The sequence below is a fragment of the Epinephelus lanceolatus genome, chromosome 3, assembly GCF_041903045.1.
Source record: "Epinephelus lanceolatus isolate andai-2023 chromosome 3, ASM4190304v1, whole genome shotgun sequence".
Lineage (NCBI taxonomy): Eukaryota > Metazoa > Chordata > Actinopteri > Perciformes > Serranidae > Epinephelus > Epinephelus lanceolatus.
The window spans coordinates 15,211,907-15,230,086 of record NC_135736.1 but is presented as its reverse complement, the minus strand read 5'-3'; the positions used below and the strand labels follow the sequence as shown (position 1 = coordinate 15,230,086).

General features: G+C 42.5%; 1 protein-coding gene across 6 annotated transcripts in view; it reads left to right on the top strand.

Annotated features, from left to right (window-relative positions):
* The window catches only part of LOC117254999 (nucleosome-remodeling factor subunit BPTF-like), a 53,029-nt gene that overhangs the window by 9,205 nt on the left and 25,644 nt on the right, over positions 1 to 18,180 (top strand). For 3 of the 6 annotated variants that reach the window (XM_033623530.2, XM_033623527.2, XM_033623532.2), the window contains exons 5-19: positions 3,245 to 3,484; positions 3,964 to 4,173; positions 6,491 to 6,679; positions 7,102 to 7,274; positions 7,606 to 7,782; positions 8,106 to 8,287; positions 8,456 to 8,587; positions 9,267 to 9,396; positions 10,219 to 10,354; positions 10,860 to 11,162; positions 11,358 to 13,470; positions 16,038 to 16,162; positions 17,189 to 17,341; positions 17,547 to 17,697; positions 17,900 to 17,939. In XM_033623530.2, the coding sequence (XP_033479421.2) occupies positions 3,245 to 3,484; positions 3,964 to 4,173; positions 6,491 to 6,679; positions 7,102 to 7,274; positions 7,606 to 7,782; positions 8,106 to 8,287; positions 8,456 to 8,587; positions 9,267 to 9,396; positions 10,219 to 10,354; positions 10,860 to 11,162; positions 11,358 to 13,470; positions 16,038 to 16,162; positions 17,189 to 17,341; positions 17,547 to 17,697; positions 17,900 to 17,939 (4,454 nt within the window). The remainder of the gene's footprint in view (positions 1 to 3,244; positions 3,485 to 3,963; positions 4,174 to 6,490; positions 6,680 to 7,101; positions 7,275 to 7,605; positions 7,783 to 8,105; positions 8,288 to 8,455; positions 8,588 to 9,266; positions 9,397 to 10,218; positions 10,355 to 10,859; positions 11,163 to 11,357; positions 13,471 to 16,037; positions 16,163 to 17,188; positions 17,342 to 17,546; positions 17,698 to 17,899; positions 17,940 to 18,180) is intronic. The other 3 variants (XM_033623529.2, XM_033623531.2, XM_033623533.2) reach the window with 3 other exon arrangements.

Sequence of the window (18,180 nt, the reverse complement as noted above, 5' to 3'; positions counted from 1 at the left end):
TCAGCGGAAGGAGGATTTTTTCCCCCCTTTCTCTGTCTTCCCACTCCTCTGCCTACTTCCCCCCCAATACTCATGAATGCCACCCAGTCATAGATGGCTGGGCCATAGGAATCAACCCAGCTATTATGTAACCTTACTCTGATCCCAATTTGGCCAGAATCCAGCACTTGAGCTTCCTTTCAGTCCCTCGTCCATTCCTCTGTGTCTGTGGGGTGTCCACATGATCCATGTGTGTGTTTTTTGCTACTGTCTCGGTGCAAATGATGCACTTGTAAGCAAATCATGTGTGGGTGGAAACTAGTGCTTCTATCAAGCGTCTGCTATGCACAGATAAGTTAAAGGTTCTCACTCACAGCTGAATTTAAGCCTTTTACCTTCAGGAAGTATATAATCCAGGAAAATAAAAATTGTATGCTACTTGAAGGAATGAATACAGCTTTTGTCAAACTTTTCCAAACTGGCAGCAGCTTCATCATCCCTCATTTTTTTATTTTGCTCATGCACAGTACCAGCTAGCTCAGCAACATCTCAAAAATGTAACTGTGAACTTAACACACTAAATACTTAAGATACACAAGTTAATAATTGGTCAGGAGTCAGCCCCTCATTAATTTGGGCCTGCTCTTATTAAGACCACCAAGGAGGTTATGTTTTTGCCAGCGTTGGTCTGTTTGTTTGTCTGCAAAATAACTCAAAAAGTTATGAACGGATTTTGATGAAAGGTGGATAATGGGACAAGGAACAGATGATAAAAATTTTGGTGGTGATCGGTTGAAGCAAAGTGGATAAAATAATAAATTACAGCCTCAGCAGCAATTCCAATTTCTAAAGACGGTGAACATAGCTCCATCTGGTGGCTGGAAAGCACGTCTTGTTCTGCTTGCTAAATATTGTAATTCTAAAGTTGAAATTAATGTTCTGTGTTGGAAAAAAGAAAGTGAAAAATACAAAAAACATTATATTCTGTGTTGGTACAAAATAAAAACGAAATAAATACACCACAGTGTCTCCATGGTGAAGGCATATGTAACCTAATAATGATAGTGATGCAAATAACCTAATTGTGATGCAGGCTACAAAATCTGATGCGGAGGGGGAGGGAATATCACCTACTTGCCCGAGGTCTGCACTCTCTGAGTGCTTTTCTAGTTAGAATATTTTGCAACTGTTTCCCCAATTAAACCATAAGATTGCTTTAAAATTGATAATATGTTAAATAATATGTTCTATAATGTGGAAAGCAGATATAGACTTCTAAATTCTATTTCTGCTGTTTATAAGCTCAGTTTTTATATAGAGTTTCCGTATGAGTGTCACATTTAAATGTGAGATATTTCGTCCAGCTTGGTGACAAGTGTGACGCTGAAGATATATTCTGCCATCCAGTGTTATTATATTTCTGTATATGCGGTTAGGGGAACTGTAGGTTTCAGTCCTGCCCCTGCATTTGTAAGCCAGCAGTGATGAAGCAAAAGGAAACGGTAAACATACAAGCCGGTGTTTCCTGTTTTGTGTATCACTAAAAGACAACCCTCAACATTTGCATACAGTAATATTTGATCTGATTGATGCCCGATTTCCTTTTTGGACGAGGCAGACTGAATACTGGCAGATAATGATGTCCAGCATATTAAACATACACAAATCAACCACAGAATGTCTCGTCAATGCTGTTGTGCCACACAGACACACACAGTGTTGTCTGCGTAAGTTATAAAGTACAGATCAGAGTCAACTGGGATTTTTTTGGTGTTTCCTTGTTTCCTGAGAATTTCAATTTCAGGATTGGAAGTTTTTCTGTTTCCTTTGTGCTGTCCTGCTCGCATTGTTCTTGATGATTTAATGTAGGCTATAACAGGATAATGAACTTAATGTCTGTAACTTTAACATGCTTCCCTCCATCCCTGCTATGTTCATTTTTTGTTCAAGTTTCCCATGAGTGCAGATGGCGGTTGTGGTGTAGTGGTGCTACCAACGAGTCATACTCAACTGTATCAATGACCTAACGTGCTGCTTATCTCTCAATATGTGACTATCATGCTGCTACACATATTAACGCTGTAATGATCAGTCTAAAACAAAGCAGGATGCCATTGTGATTAAGCCCTTATTAGAATCCTGTAAACAGTTTGCTGCTTCTGCCATTTGTGAAGTCTAACCAAGGAAGTCTGTGGGAAAGTAATTCCGTGTCTTGTCCTAGTTTTGGGGTTGAAGTATAAAGTTCAAGCACATCATAATGTGGCTTCCAAAACACTTACTCTTTGTCTGTTAGATTTCATGTTGGTTAAGTTCCAATTCCTGATATCCTGCACTGAATTTTAGTCTGAGGTTGTTGTTCTACTTTCCCTCCACAACTTGAATCTGCTTAATTCACACCTTTCTGGCTTCTTATGTGTACTTTGTGATTTATTCATCATTATACCTGTTTCTTTGAGTGTATTATTATGGGCATTTTGACACATTTCATTAGAAAAGCTGTATGGAAAGGGCAACTTTTGATATAACTTCCTCAGCTGCGCAAAAAAAGATTTTATGGTGGTAGCCTTTGTTGAATAAAAGTTGATAAATGGGATATGGAAACACCTTTGCCGAATTAGTTCTGATGTAGCAAACATTAAACACACCCAACTGATCAACTGTTTCCACTATCTTCCCTAACATTCCCATAAAATCATAATTTGTCTTTATTTCCAAACGTGGCCAATACTAGCTGACATGAAAGAACAGTTAAAACTTGCCCAGTTGAAACAAAGTCCTAATGACTTCTTCCTTTTTTTCTTGCTTCAAGGCGACTTGTTTTGTGTCTGGCTCGCGACCCTTTCCCCCTTTTCTCTGTTTCCTGTTTGGTTACTGCTGTATGTACAATGTAGCCTATACCTTTAACTTCTGACAGAACCACGCTTTGTGCAGCCGAATTTATTCACTCCAAACCAGTTGATGGAAACGTGCCTAATGAGCATTTATTTTTACCAACATTTGAAGTTGGTTTGACAATAGAAACGAAATACGTCTACTGTTGAATAACATTTTAAACTGATTTAATTTCCTCTACGTTTTGCGTACTAAGTCTTGTAAAGGGTGTTCTCAGTATGTTCTGTATCATTTTGATGGATTACTTTGTTTGCTTTGTTGTTGAGTTGAGTGTGATTTCATGATAATCACACACTATATTTATTGCCTCAGCCTTTAATTTCTTTTGTCTCAAAACTATTGTCTTCTGTTTACGCCATCTTCTTTCTTTCAGAGGAAATCCTGGAGCGGTTGCGGGCTAAGAAGGAGGAGGAGCTGGAGGAGGTGAAGAGACGGGCAGCTGAGGAGGCCCAGAAAGCACGGCTGGAGAGGGAGAAGAAGGAAGTGGACGTGGAGAAGGAAGATGAAGAGGCTAAATTGAGGGACGAGGGTCAACAGGAGAACAAGGTCAAAGATCTGACAGAGGAGGAGGAGACAAAAGAAGAGGCCACGGAAGAGAAGAAGGATGGTGGAGGTATTTCTGATGTTTATATTTCACAAACTAACGAACACAATGAAATTTGTAGCCCACAGTAATGATAATAGCTACATAACGTTGTTAAGTGTGACCGAAAAGTGCACATTTTAATTTATATCTGTGTCCTGCTGGATTTGTATTATCCAGTGCAATAAAGAGGCCCTATACAGAATAAGACGTTTATTGCATGGGCAGCAGAGCAGAAAGCTGACATCTCTGGTAAGTTTTGGTAGGTTGATTGGCCTTGAGAGACTAGTGAATATAAATGTCTATATGAATTTCCAAAAGCACATGATTGCATTCTTCTAATAGCTAATGTAAGTTTAGATAAATGTTTACCCAACTGATGATGAATGATGTGATGATTTGATCACATTTGTCAGCCCCAACCATCACTGCTTCTCTCCATTGTCTCCAAGTTATGTATGCATTATAAAATCCACAATACTTACAACATTGCTGCTGTTCATCTGTAGTTGTTGAAGCTCCACCCACTGGCCAAGAAGGCAGTAGTGACAGTAGCATCTCAGACGGACCTATACCTCCAGCAACCTCTGCCCCGACACAAAGCATCCCCACCGCCACGAGCTATAGCCTGGCCTCTGAGGCTCCAAAGCCCCTGGCCTCCACCGTAGAGCCTCTGATACAGGGATGTTCCCATATGGAGGTCTCTAGCAACAAAGAAGGTATACAAGGACGTCTCAGGGTGAAGTTGACCTCATTAAGATCTTTCTGGCGATCTGCTTTTCTGCCACAGTCTGCAGCTTCACAGAATTGTGTGGTGAATCTCGTATCAGTGACTTGTTTGTTCAGCCTTATACCCCCAGTGCTTTGGCGTTCCTCCTGACCATTTCTCAGCCTGCCTCTTTGCATGTGGCTCTCATTCCATCTGCTGGCTTTTGTGTTCAGTTGTCCAATTTTTTATTTCTTGAAACCCAGGTTCAGCCTTGGAACACTTTCAGCCTTTTGCGCTTGAACTTCCTCATGCTCTCTTTTTCTCTAAAGAGCTGAGAAGCTGATTGCATCAATTGATTTTCAATCAGGCGGCATTGTCAGCACACTCGGCATGACTAGAACCGAGCCTCAGTCAACTGGGGACAACATTTACGTTGCCTGGTGTAGTAATTCTTATAAAAAGCTTTTCTTCTGCTGCTTGCTTGAAATCTGAACCTCTGATTCTGATTAGATAGCTGTCTGTTTTAGGGGTGGGAAACATATTGATACAGGAATATATCATGTTACTTCCTCTTGCGATATGTTATCGATACGGAGCCAAATATTGATCTTTATTATTAAATCCTGCAGACACTCTAAAGGGATTCCCCAGCCAATTCGACTTACTAGAGTCACTACTTTGTGATTCCTTGTGGTGGCGCTTATCACATGAAGCTGGTAAAGTGAACGGAGGTTAACTAACTTGTGGTAAAGAAGAAGAAAGTGACGGGGGGGGAAATGGCGTAAAGTGGGTTAAAACAAAACAGAAAGGCTCTGTCATCTTTCAAGTCCAAAGTCTGGGCTCACTTTGATTTTTACAACACAGCTGAGACAAACAATCGATAAAGACGCTGCAATATGCAATAACTGTCTGGGGAAAGTAAAGTACACAGGCAACACGACAAACATGCTTCGCCACCAGAGCTGTCATCCTGATCTTGTCATGGAGAAAATGGCTAATGGGACCACAACTGTATGTCAGCCCAAGATGAAGAGGCACTAAGGCGAGAGTCTATGCAGTTTCTTGTACATTGTGTCATTTCAGTTTTTAAATGCAGTTAACAAAAAGATAATGCTTCAATTTGACCTTTTTAGGGCTATTCTTTCGTCTTCAATTGCACAGACATTGTGATGTATCACAGATAATTGTGTTGCAATGTATCAAGTATCGCAGAATGTCTGCATCATGATACCATCATTAATGGGGACAACGTATTTGACAGTATCGTGAATCACTCTGTGATTACTCTGTGGCATGTCATCACAAATATTTGACTATTTGTTCTTTTTTCTCCATATAGAGTTTGAACAGATGTTTATGGTGGCAGTGACCTTCTCGTAATATAGTAAACAAGCCAAGTTAGCCCTCTGAGCTAATGCATGCTAACTATGCTAACGATGAATTGATCACAAATGTGCAACAACACTTTTTTGCCAACAAAAAGTATATATGAAATAAAAGCCAGAGACTGTACTGTATTAGGTTTCTGTGAGCTGTAAATTCACTACTTTTAAGCAGAGGGCAGAAGATAACGTTATCTCGCAGCATCTCACTCAGACCCACCCTGTGTCTGCGTCCGCAATGGCTTGTACTGGAGAGGGTCGTGAAAATGAGGAGCACTCACCCTGCAGCCTGGGGAATCTGGGGGCCGATTAGTTCCCGGAAGTACACTGACAGGTTTTTTTTTTTTTTAAAAATGACCGCTGCTTCGACTGATGGTTGAAATCTTTGACTTCCAGGGGGCAGCCCTAATGATTCCCACCCCTATTCTGTTTAGATAGTGCCGTTGTTGAAAAAGTGATGATCTGCACACATTCATCGTTAATAGTTACAAAGCATGATCATCATTGCTGTGGTCAGTGTACTTATGTATGCACAAGCCTTGATGGAGCCTTGCCTAGTCACACTTTGCTTTCAAGTGACCCATCCCTCCATGTGCACTGGTTTTGTGATGCATGCATTACGCATGACTTCTCAGTAGAGGGAGCCACAGCCTTGACTATTTATGAACTGTCTCGTGAAAGTTTCTGTCTTCATCAAGACTGAGTTTGCACATTTACAGAATCTCCTCTTTATTTGTCATGGTTAACAGCTTTGATGCAACAATGTCTCTTGTTTTTTTCTACTTGAATCATTTCAGCCCAAGCTAACACCTCTAGCTTGCTGCAACACCTAAATGCACTTTAAAAGATGTCTCAGATGATGACTGATGACAGCAAGAACATCACAGTCCAGATGAAGCTAGTCTTGTAACAGTCAGTCTTCTTTTTGATTTTCTGTCTGTGTAGCAGAAAATGCATCATCAGATTCTGTCCCTGTCAGTGGAGATGGCGTCCCCAGCCTGAGCCAGCCCTCCCAGGCCAGCGAGGAGAACAGTAACAGCAGCATGGGAGCTGCGGTCCCTCCTAGAGGTCCTGAACCTCCAGACCTGGCTGACAAGTCCTCGCAGTCATCCCTGGCCAGTCTTGATGACACAGGTCTGACAAACAATAACACATAATTGCATCTTGTTTTGCTATAATATCATGAATATCTTCTACAGCGATGTATATTACACTGTTGAAAACTTAACTCAGCTGTACTCAGGTCTCTCCAGTAAAGGGGATAATTCGTTTTCCAAACTTCCTGATTAAATAAAGGTTATAAAATCAACCATGCAAGCTAAAAATGATCTCAGGCCTCAAACCAAGGCCTTAAACCAGACAAGCGGCACAATTTACGTGGTACTTTTCTCTGTATGAGAAAACCAGTGGAGGCATATTACAATTATATTAATGTAACCATTGAGATATGGCTTTCAGTGATCATTGCACTCATACAGCTTAGTTCAAATAGAGTTTTCAGCTGTGTAAGACTTGGCTTGTTCTGTCTTTGATTGAATCTGGCTTTGTGATTTCAGGGGACAGTAAAGATGGGGCCAACGGTGAGACCGGTCTCAGCAGTAAGAAGTCCGCAGCCACTCGCATGGTGACCCGGCTAAGGAACCCGGACAGCAAGCTTAGCCAGATGAAGAACCAGCAGGTGGCTGCTGCTGTTCATGAAGCCAACAAGGGCTTCAAAGAGGGAAAAGAGGTGAGAAGAACCATAGATGATGATTATTTTGTACTGTGAAACAATAAAGAAAAAATGCCCGCTTAGTTTCTAACACAGGTGCACAGAGCTGGGAGAATTGGAGATTTACCTGACAATCTTTGGGCTATTTAACATTGTCCCTAACTTACTTGTCACCCAGTAAAACATCTTTTAGTATCAGGACTCTGAAGGTGATAAGCAAGAGTAAGTAATTATTTGATTCAGAGAAGCTGGTTGCATTGAGTTGTACATTGTTTTATGGATGGTAATATGAAGTTTGTTGTGGTGAGTCAGTCACTTAATGACTCATGTTTTTTCCCTACCCCTACAGGTACTTGTTGTTAATGCACAAGGTGACGTCACCCGTGTCAGCACACGTGGCAAGGAGGTCGTGATGAAGGGGACACTCAGCCAGTACTTCAAGCTTGGCCAGGAGGGAAAATACCGCGTCTATCATAACCAGTACAGTTCCAACACTGTGGCCCTCAACAAGCACCAGCACAGAGAGGCAAGTAGCAAGATAAGATGTTGTTTTTGCCATTTGCATTTTCAGAAATACGCTAACATTAAATTAGAGCTGCAGGATGGCTGAGTGGATTATAGTCCCTTCTGGGTTTTAATTTCTCCACATGTTTGCAAGGGTTTCTCCCATTACAGTATTATAAAAACATCCAAGTCACATGGATTGGTGATTATAAATTGTTGAAGAGAATTCTAAACAGATGGGGCACTAACAAAAATGATATGAAGTTGACAGTGAAATGTCAGCGGTCTTTCAGATGCTTAAACTTAATCCCTGAGTAAAACTGGCTTTATTTGTCTTTCCATCAGGACCATGACAAGAGGCGACATCTCTCCCACAAGTTCTGCATGACACCAGCAGGAGAGTTTAAGTGGAACGGGTCTATTCATGGCTCTAAGGTTCTGACCATCTCCACACTGAGACTCACCATCATCCAGCTGGAGAACAGTGTTCCAGCACCGTTCATGCACCCTAACTGGGCCTCACACAGGTACGGAGTCCGGCAGCGTGATGAGGACATTATGTATAACAATTCTGATGTTTGTGTCTTATGTGTAAATATGAAAAAAAAATGCCAGAATTGAGACATTTCTTCCAAAAGTAAGAGCACACCGTGTTTTAGTTTGAAATGCTGAAAGTGTCTTTGCTTGTTTTGCAGGACCAATTGGATCAAAGCAGTTCAGATGTGCAGTAAGGCCAGAGAGTTTGCACTGGCTCTGGCCATCCTAGAGTGTGCCATCAAACCTGTGGCAATGCTGCCTGTCTGGAAGGACTCACTGGGCCATACCAGGTACTCATATAGTCTATATACAATGCCATCCACACATCCAGTTCAAATGCAAGATATTCACATACTTAGATAAAAACTCAAACAAGCATTCACCATGTACACAGGGAGTGTGTGGTTAGTTCAGCAGGCAGAGGCGATCATAACCAGATCAGATCAAAAGGCCCACCCTCGCTGTGAGGCATAATATTTAGACTGCAAGTCCACTACCAGTGCCACCCACCTCTGCCTCAACTACTGCTTCAACACCACAACGCCCCTTTTAAAGAAGCGATTGTCTAAGATTTCAAAAGCTTAGGATCAGAGTGTGTGTATGTGTGTGTGAGTGAACTGTGAGCAGAGTAAGAGAGGGCTTTTTAGCAACTGGTAGGACAAGTATGTGTGTTTCTTCTCACCTTTCATCAGGGCTTTCAGATGTTTATAAACACTAAATTCTAAGAAAAATAATTATTCACATAAGATATTTTTTCAAATAGCTAAATAGATAGTGACCAGTCACCTAGTACAACGGGTTTTTTTGCAAGCAACAAATTAGAGTGATGTTTGTGTAATTATGCAACTATGAACACAACATTTCAGCCTAAGACTTCACAACAAGGTTATTTTGTTTATAAATACATGTCTTCTTCATGACCAGTCTTCTTAGAAGTCTAATCAGTCAACTAAAAGAAAATGTTTTCAGGTTAAACCGCATGACATCTATGGAGCGTGAGGAGAAGGAGAAAGTGAAGAAGAGGGAGAAGAAGCTGGAGGATGAAGAGACAATGCAACAGGCCACCTGGGTCAAGTACACCTTTCCAATTAAACACCAGGTAGGTCACATACGTTCTCACAAGTTTTGGCTTTTCAATCGCTTATTTGGAACCTGGTACAAGAAGAATTTGTCATTCATGCACACAAAGAGCAGCCTCTTGCAGTCACGTATACATACTAAGCATGTCAGATTGAGACTGGACCACTATCGCTGGCCACAAAGACGTCTGCCCTGCCCTGTCATTTGACTGCATGCTTGACATTTTTTCTTGTCATCACAACCTTGGTTTATGCCCAACATAAAGTAATCCACTCCTCACTTAAATGAGCATTGCACAGCAGATGACTCACAGACGCTGGGATGTCTCATGCACCACACTAGTGATGTCCATGACGAAAGAAGCAAGTAAGTGTGGCTGCCACCTTTTAGATGCACAACTGAATGAGGGGTGATTTGATAAAATACCACTGTTGAGTCTGTTCTAGTGCTGTTGTCTGACCAACACAGCATGAAACTCTACTGACAGTGGGATGATGGTAATGATGTTTCAGTCTAATCAAGACTGAGACTTAACTGCCTGGAAAAGTGAGGCACTGCTGTGGGAAACACTGGTGTGTATGGTTTGCGTATGTGAGTGACCATCAAGGGTTCTTTGAGGCAGCAAGTTGAGCTCTGCTGTGAGTCATTTCCCTCAGCAATTAGTGACCAGTGTATGAATAACCTCTAAACTTTTAATCTTTCTTAATGCCTCCTCTCTCTCCTTTCCCACCCCTTTTTTCTGTCTCCCAATTCACTTTTCTCTGTTTGAACCTTTCATCTCTTTTGTTTCTTTATCCCTCCTTTTCTTCATTGGTCTTCTACTTTCTTGTCTTATTTGAAGGTGTGGAAGCAGAAAGGAGAGGAGTATCGCGTTACGGGCTATGGGGGCTGGAGTTGGATCAGTAAGACTTATGTGCAGCGTTTTGTCCCCAGGCTTCCAGGCAACACCAACGCCAACTACCGCAAAGAACTGGAAGGTCTGGAATGGGAGACTCTGGGGCCTAAAATGTGGTTTTCTCTAATTTAGTCTTTTTGACTCTGAGAGTGAATTAGTCTTTCGTTCAGCAATCTCAACGATGTCACTGTGTGTGTTGGCATCCAGTAAGTTAACCCTCTCTTTTGATGTGTCTGCGGATGTGAAAGGGCCAATCCGAGAACTCAAAAATAGTTCAGATTGTTGTTTATTTATACTGATAGTATAAGTTCTTGTTTATCCTTTTACCTTTAATAGCTACTAATTATTTCAAATCTTCAGCTAAGCTGCAGGTTAAGTGCAGTGTCAAAAACACACCTTTATGTTGTGGAAGCTGGAGATCGCATGATGAGTTGGAAAGTATCGACATTTGGGATATTGTGCATCCCTGTTGTTTATATTTGTAATAATTTATGGGTTGTGTTCCGAAACAGCCTGATTAAAAGCATCTGTCTGTTTTGAAGCACATTAAAAAAACTAAACATTTACTGTCTTTGTGTTTTCCAAAGATGCAAAACTTGGCAAGAAATGTACCCTGTTGGACTTGAGTCGACGTCCCAGCGTAGCTGCACCAGAAGCTCAGGGAGCTGCTGTTTTAAGCAGTGAGGCAAAAGATCAAGAGTCCTCTGGCCTCTCCAAGGCTGCAACAGATCACCCGACGTCTGTTGATGATTTGGAGTCCAATGAGAGGATGGAAGAGGAAAAGAAAGAAGGGGTGGATAAGAAAGAAAAATCTGAGGAACTGTCAGCAGATGAATCGCCTGTGAAGATGGAGGTGGACGTCACAGACTCACAATCAGATGAAGAGCAAAGTATGACAGAGTGCGACTTAGTGTCGAATAGCGTTGTATGCAATTGCATGTGGTGCATGAGTTGTGCTTCATTTTAAACTTGAACATGTTTTATGAATACAAAATTTACTTTGAGCTTTTTTTGACAGATAGTGTGAAGAAGTATCACAGTTTTATATCAGTGTAGATTAAAGTCTGAATTTATTTTCTCTCCAGGGTCCAGTATTCAGGAGGAGAAGGCTTCCATGAAGGAGGAGCCTACAGATGACCCTACACGACCCTTTAACTACGATGTAGTGGATGTTAGCAAGGGTTTCCTCACCCGCATTGCCTACAAGAAGAAAGTCAAGTCCTCCAAGCTGGACAGCCTGCTGGAGCGACGAGTGAAGCAGCACATTATTGAAGAGAGGCAGAGGCAGCAGGTGTCTGCCTCCAACCCTCAGACTCCTACGCCAGTTTCATCCACTTCACACCCCACTCCAAGCACTCCAGTCCGGCCGCGGTCACCACTCAAGCCCCAGACTTTCTCTCAGAAACAGCTTGCACTTGGTGACGCCGTGAAAGTGGAGGAGAAATCTTCCACAGCACAAACTCCAGGGCCAGGAAAAGTTGGAGGACGAGAGGTCGAAGGGGAGAGTCAGGCTGAACTCTGTAAAACTACAGATGAGACTGTATCTCCTCCTCTTCCTTCTCCTGCTCCAGACTCCACACCCAAAGACAGTTGCAGTACAGGTACAGGTGAAGATTCAGCTTCACCACGAAACCAAACTCCCTCCATGCCACAGGTATTGGAGGCAGACTTAGTGGAAAGGACTACGGGGCCAAAAGAAACTAATACAGACAGTTCGGGCCAAGAGGGCGTTTCACTGTCTGATGTACATGAAACAACAGCAGGGGGGATTCATAGCTCTTTAGAGCGACAAACAACCAGTGTGCTGTCACATGTTGCTAAGGCTGAATATATTCAAAACACAGGGTCTAAGGTACCCAACTTGAAATCGGACTCTCTAAGGACATCTCCAAGTGTTCTTGACCAAATAAGCAGTCAAAACACATCTCCTTCTAAATGTATTCAGCAAAACACAGGAACTTTAAGCTCAGCGCGTTCGGGTACAGAGGAAAATGGCACGGGGCCAGAGGAGAACCAAGGAATTATTAAAGGCATTGGACAAAGTAGAACTGAAGACAATAGCACTCCCGAGCCAGTTTCTCCTCTCCCTCAGGTAAATGGTAATGATGGCTCGGGGAGTGAAAGCATGTTGACTAACTCTGTAATGAGCTCAAATAATGGTGTGCTTACCAACAGTCCTCAGCCCAAGGTAAACAGTATTGGTAAAGTTGAAGAACAAGGGCTTGTTGTCTCGTTAAAGGACAGCACGCAGGTAAAGCCTTTAGTGAACGGAGATTTGGCCCCTGTGAATGACTGTACAGAGGTTGGGGGGAAGGAACCAAGCCTAGCTTCTAAGGTAGAGGTAGAACGTAGGACAACAGTATTAGACCAGGACTACACACCTCCGCTGAAGATAACGAGGCTGGAGAACAACATAGACGCACTTGGAGCTAATAATGAGAGCACTCGACAACACAGCAGCACATCACCATTTCAGTCTGAGGAGACTAAACCTAGTCCCGTGATCAAGATCATCAGAATGGCTCCGTCTCCCATACCTTCAGCAGAAGAGTCCAGTCTAAGCGACGACTTCACGGAGGAGAATAGTAACAGTGGGATGACAGAGCCACTCAAGACCATCATCACCCAGGTAACCACAACCTCCACAACCACCACGACAGTAGTTTCCACAGAGATGAGGATAGCCAAAGTGCCCCCGAATGCATCTGGAGCGGTGTCGACAACAGAAAACAGCGCAGTGTCCACCCTCACCACCATGACCAAAACAACTGTGACCAAAATCTGTTCCCCTGGGCACGATGGTCAGTCGGAGGACAGCCAGAGTGAAATAGTGACACAAGAACAGAAGACAACGCACTCAGCCTCTATGAGTAAGTCAGCGACTGACGCCAGAGGTAGAACCTCGGTGTCAACTGTTGCTGTGAGCCTCGTGGACTCATCATCGACAAAGGGCCGTGTCCGCCTCCTCAAGTTCTCCCGCACCAAGAAGACACGCTCAGACACCGCCCTTCCTTCTTACCGCAAGTTTGTCACCAAGAGCAACCGCAAGAGTATTTTTGTACTGCCACACGACGACTTGAAGGTGCTGGCGAGGCGAGGCGGATTCCGTGAGGTGTCCATATTTAACTACAATGCCAAGCCAGCACTGGACATCTGGCCGTATCCTTCACCCAGGCCCACGTTTGGCATCACCTGGAGGTAAACTCACTTATCTTATTTCCCTACATGTATTTTACACTTTATGAACACCAAATTCTAAAAAATTGAATGCAGTCACATGTGTATCTTGGGCCATTACAATGCAGATACCTTAAAATCAGGGAAAACAGATGCATTCCAACTTTAGCGGTGGTTGCTTTGATCATGGAGATGTGAGTGATGGCTGGTTTGAACACACTCTTGGTCAGCTCTGGTGTTTCTCTGGTGGTCCAGAGGCAGCGTCAGATGTCTCTGCATTGCCTGAGCCACCAGGTTGACTGTGTTCCTCTCTCAAAGAACTTAAAGTGTGTCTTCTCACAACATTGTCTCGTGCAACAAAAAGCAAACAACCTTTTTACACAGATCTAACACCACAACTAGACATGATTAATTAAGGGACATTATTTCAACCTTAAATGTAAAGTTTATTTTCTAATACCTGATAGGGTCTGAGTCAGTGTGGGCTTCCCCCTCAATACATTGAATTTTTTCATTGCAAGTTTTCATTCTTTCTTTCTCCTAGGTTTCTCCCCTTGAACTGACTTAACACATAATCATACAGTGTATTCACTGACATAGTTGCTGGTTAAGGAGCATTTTTCCATGGTGAAATTCATCCTTAGCATTTGATCCATCTTTGCTCTTTCAGTGGTCAGTGGGAAACTCAAGTTTTGAGGCTAGCGTGTTGTTCAAGGGCACCTGCTGTGGTTTATCTGATACCTAACACATATGCTACTTTGTGCATGTGGGGGAAAAAAACTACCAGAGGAAACCAATGCAAATAAAGAGCACATGCAATGATGATGGTCCTAACATCAACACTGTGGATTGTGTATACTTAGACACACAAAACTGTACTTCAAATAAAGATGGAAATTCCAACACAGAAAGCCCAAATCTAATTAACATAAGACTAAAGTTTTAGTCAGTCAGATGTGATTTGTAGCCAATGACTCCCCAAAAAATATTCATTAAAAATCATGCAAGGGCAGCACTCCAAATTTACTTTTAATTAAAAGTTATAGCTAGACTAGAATTCAGTTATACACTTAGTTTTGAAGGCCACTTCAGAGTAAAATATTTCACAAACCAACTGAATCAGAGGACACCCCCTGTGTTTTGGGGGAATTAAAAAAAGATTTATAATTTGTAGCGGAGCACACAGCCAGAGAGTGTATCCAGTCTTTAAGAGAATTTTTTTTGCCACATGTTCATCAAGGATTTGTGTGTTCAGTGTCAAAGTACAGTGTGTGTGATGTCTGGATACTGTGAAATGGAAATCAAAACATATGGCTGCTGTGGTTTGTAGTCGTAAGAGCAGGATTATCCACATTTACCGTATGTTTTCATGTTCCGTTCTGCCCGATGCTTATTGATTTCCTGGGTGACATAAAACCTGAGAAGTTGCTTAATTTGAAATGTTTGACAATGTTTTACAACCACAAACACGTCTGTAACAGTTTGTGATGTTTACACAAGACATCAGAGGCGACAAGGCCGACACTATGTCCCTTCAGCATCCACCTTTAAACCCTCTCCTGGTTTTGTGCCATGCCTTGTTGATTTGTTCTCTAAGTCTCTCTTCCTGTCTGCTGTTTGCAGCTTTGGCCCTGAGCGATGTTGTGGCTCTGAGCCTAGTGTCACACGCATTATTTTAACCGGACCTCAGGGTTCCAAAGCCTTCATGAATCATCCGGCGGACAAGTGTCAGGATGTTCACTTTATGCAGTGACCCAGCCCTGCAACCCAGGGATAGTTTCCCGCCTGTGGTTACACATGGGAAAGGGAATATCCACCAAACCCCAATACACACATAGCCTTGTGCTGATGTTTTTCTAGATGTTCAAGATGTTTTAAGATGAGTGCCAAGTTCATTGTCGGAACAGCAGTCATGGTCATAATGATGCACGGAGGGAATATTCCTTCTAAGGGACATTTTTCATTGATGGATGACATCCTGTCATTTTATTATAGTCTCAGAGCAGTCTGTTACACCCAAAATTGTGAATTAAAAAGGACCAAATGAAATATGCACGAGCTCCAACTTTGAACTTTGTGAGTTAAAACTGTTGTTTTATGTGCTTTTGTAGTCCGAGATAAAATCTATCCCTCGACCAAATTAGCCTATGAAGTGATTTATTAACAATGGCAGTCGGTTGTTCTATTTCTTTCATGGAAATGGTCATGAGGGGATAGCAACATCACCCAAACCTCTGCTTCTTCCTGTTCCATGATCGCGTTGCAATGTGTTTTCTGTGACACTGAGCGAGTCACTAGTGGTCAGTTGCCCTGCACTAATAAACTGCATGACACCGGGGCAGTGGGGACCGCCAGTAACCCCTCAGCTCATAGCTGTAGGACAACTATTATTTCTGTCAGACGTTTCCATATCCCCATTTAAATATAACATTTTCAACAGGATGTACACAACAGACATTTTCCAGGAAATTCTTTCTGTCAAGCTTTTTTTCAGGCTATGTTTAGGTGCAAAGTTGTAATTGACACACAATATTTGGACAACATTAAACCGTTTATATACATGACTAATAATTGGGGTTGTGTTGTAGGTATCGCCTGCAGACAGTGAAGTCTTTGGCTGGTGTGAGCCTGATGCTGAGGCTCCTGTGGGCATCTCTAAGATGGGACGACATGGCTGTCAAACCATCCGCTGCTGTCGGCACCACACGCACAGGTATAACCCCCCCTATTTTCCCAAACCATCTAACCCCCACCCAATAAAAACGTCCTGGGAGGAGAGAACTGCTCAAATGGGAGGGTTTTTTAGGGAATTAAAGGGAAATTTCAGGCTACAGTGTCATCCCTACAGGCAGCTTTGCATCTTAGTTTAGGTAAATCAAAAGTGCTTGCTTTTGCCACTGACAGACTGACAACATTATGTTAAGGACCCTACAGAGAATTGAAATATTTTCCTTACCTTTCCCTGGTTCTTGCAACCAAGGAGAAGTCTTTTTTTGAATTGTCGCGAGAGGTGACTTATCGCAGGAAAACAAGTGTTGAAACATTTATGAGGGTTGGAGAGACGAGCATGTTGTGTTGGAGAACAGATAGTGTAGCTTAGTGTTAACTCACAGTTTTTCAGTGTCATGGCTAAATATTTGGCTCATTTTGACGATGTGGAACAGTCTACAGGATTTCAGAACGAAACTTCCTTCAGCAAGTCTTGGTTATACACACTTATGGACCAGATCAGCAAAAGGTTAAGAACAATGTTTCGTTTCTCTGTAGGATCCTTTCCTCAATGTAGTCAGACACCTATAATAACAATCTGAGCATGTTGGTGGCAAAAAACAAGCACTTTTGATAAGCATAAATTTTCGATGCACAACTTCCTGTAGGATTTACATTGCAGCCTGCTTGACTGACGGGGCTGCAGCAGTTTCTCTCAATACTGAACCACTTTCACAAATGTTTGCTTCTTTTCATCACTTGATAGAAAAACATGGGAAAATAGGGACCAGGTAAAAAAAAGTTTTCCTGTAATTGTGCTCTTTGAAAAAAAGTATATAAGATGTAGAAATTATTATTTTTCCTGTAAGATTTGACTGTCCTCCTTATCCCCATGTTGGCCCAGAGAAACATGTAAAAATGTTTGTCTTGAAAGACAGCCTTCAGTGTCATGTGGGTGTCACTGTGTTTATGTTGGAGTGCGTTTCCTCCATCTTCTCGGGCTCTCCTCCTCATCACCATACCAACCCAGCCCTTTCCCCACTCATTGCTACAGAGACATCGGATACTGAAATTACCACCACCGAGATCATCAAGCGCCGTGACGTGGGACCCTACGGCATTCGCTCCGAGTACTGCATCCGCAAAATCATCTGTCCGCTCGGAGTGCCAGAGACGCCGAAAGGTTAAACACACTTTTTTTTCCTGACACTGAAGAGAGAGTTAAGGTGGCCCGTGATCAATTAAAATGGAATATTTAGACTAACAAGACAAAAATGGATGAACTCATGTGACTATTTTTAGCCATCAGTTGTACTGCTTTTTTGTGTTGCAATGTTAAAAAAATGACACAATAACTTTAATGATCTGTTACTGATGCACCATCCCAGAAACCCACACCCCTCAGAGGAAGGGGCTGCGTTCCAGTGCCTTGCGCCCTAAGAAGCCTGAGCCTGCCAAGCAGACGGGCCCAGTGGTGATCGAGACCTGGGTGCCTGAGGAGGAGCTGGACCTGTGGGAGATCAGAGCCTTCTCAGAAAGGTCAGAGGGTGAAGCATGGAGAGTGGTTCAGGCAGATGCACAAAATGTTTTTAATCCATGATATTTTCCTTTCATCGACGTAACATCTACGTTTTAGGATGTGTGGAACGATTGTCGAATATTTTAAATTTGTAGAACCTAACTTTGTTTATTTTCAACCGTCTGCTGAGATGTAAGCTTGGGGCTCTTTTTTCTTTTACAGGGTGGAGAAAGAGAAAGCTCAGGCTGCAGAGCAGGCCAAGGTACGTGCAGTTCAGTTCAGTCACTTTTCCATTGAATGTTCCATTTCTTGAAAGGCTCGTTGATCTTGAAAGTGATTATTAAAGAAAGCCTTTTTGAAAATGTGTTCCAACAGAGGCTTGTGTTTTACTTTTATTGGAGGAAAAGGTGCACATGTAACAGAAAACGCTTCTAAAGCCGCGTTCAGACCTTACGTTAGCGAGAACTTTGTAGGTAAAATTTGTAGCAGTGTGAACTGGCCTC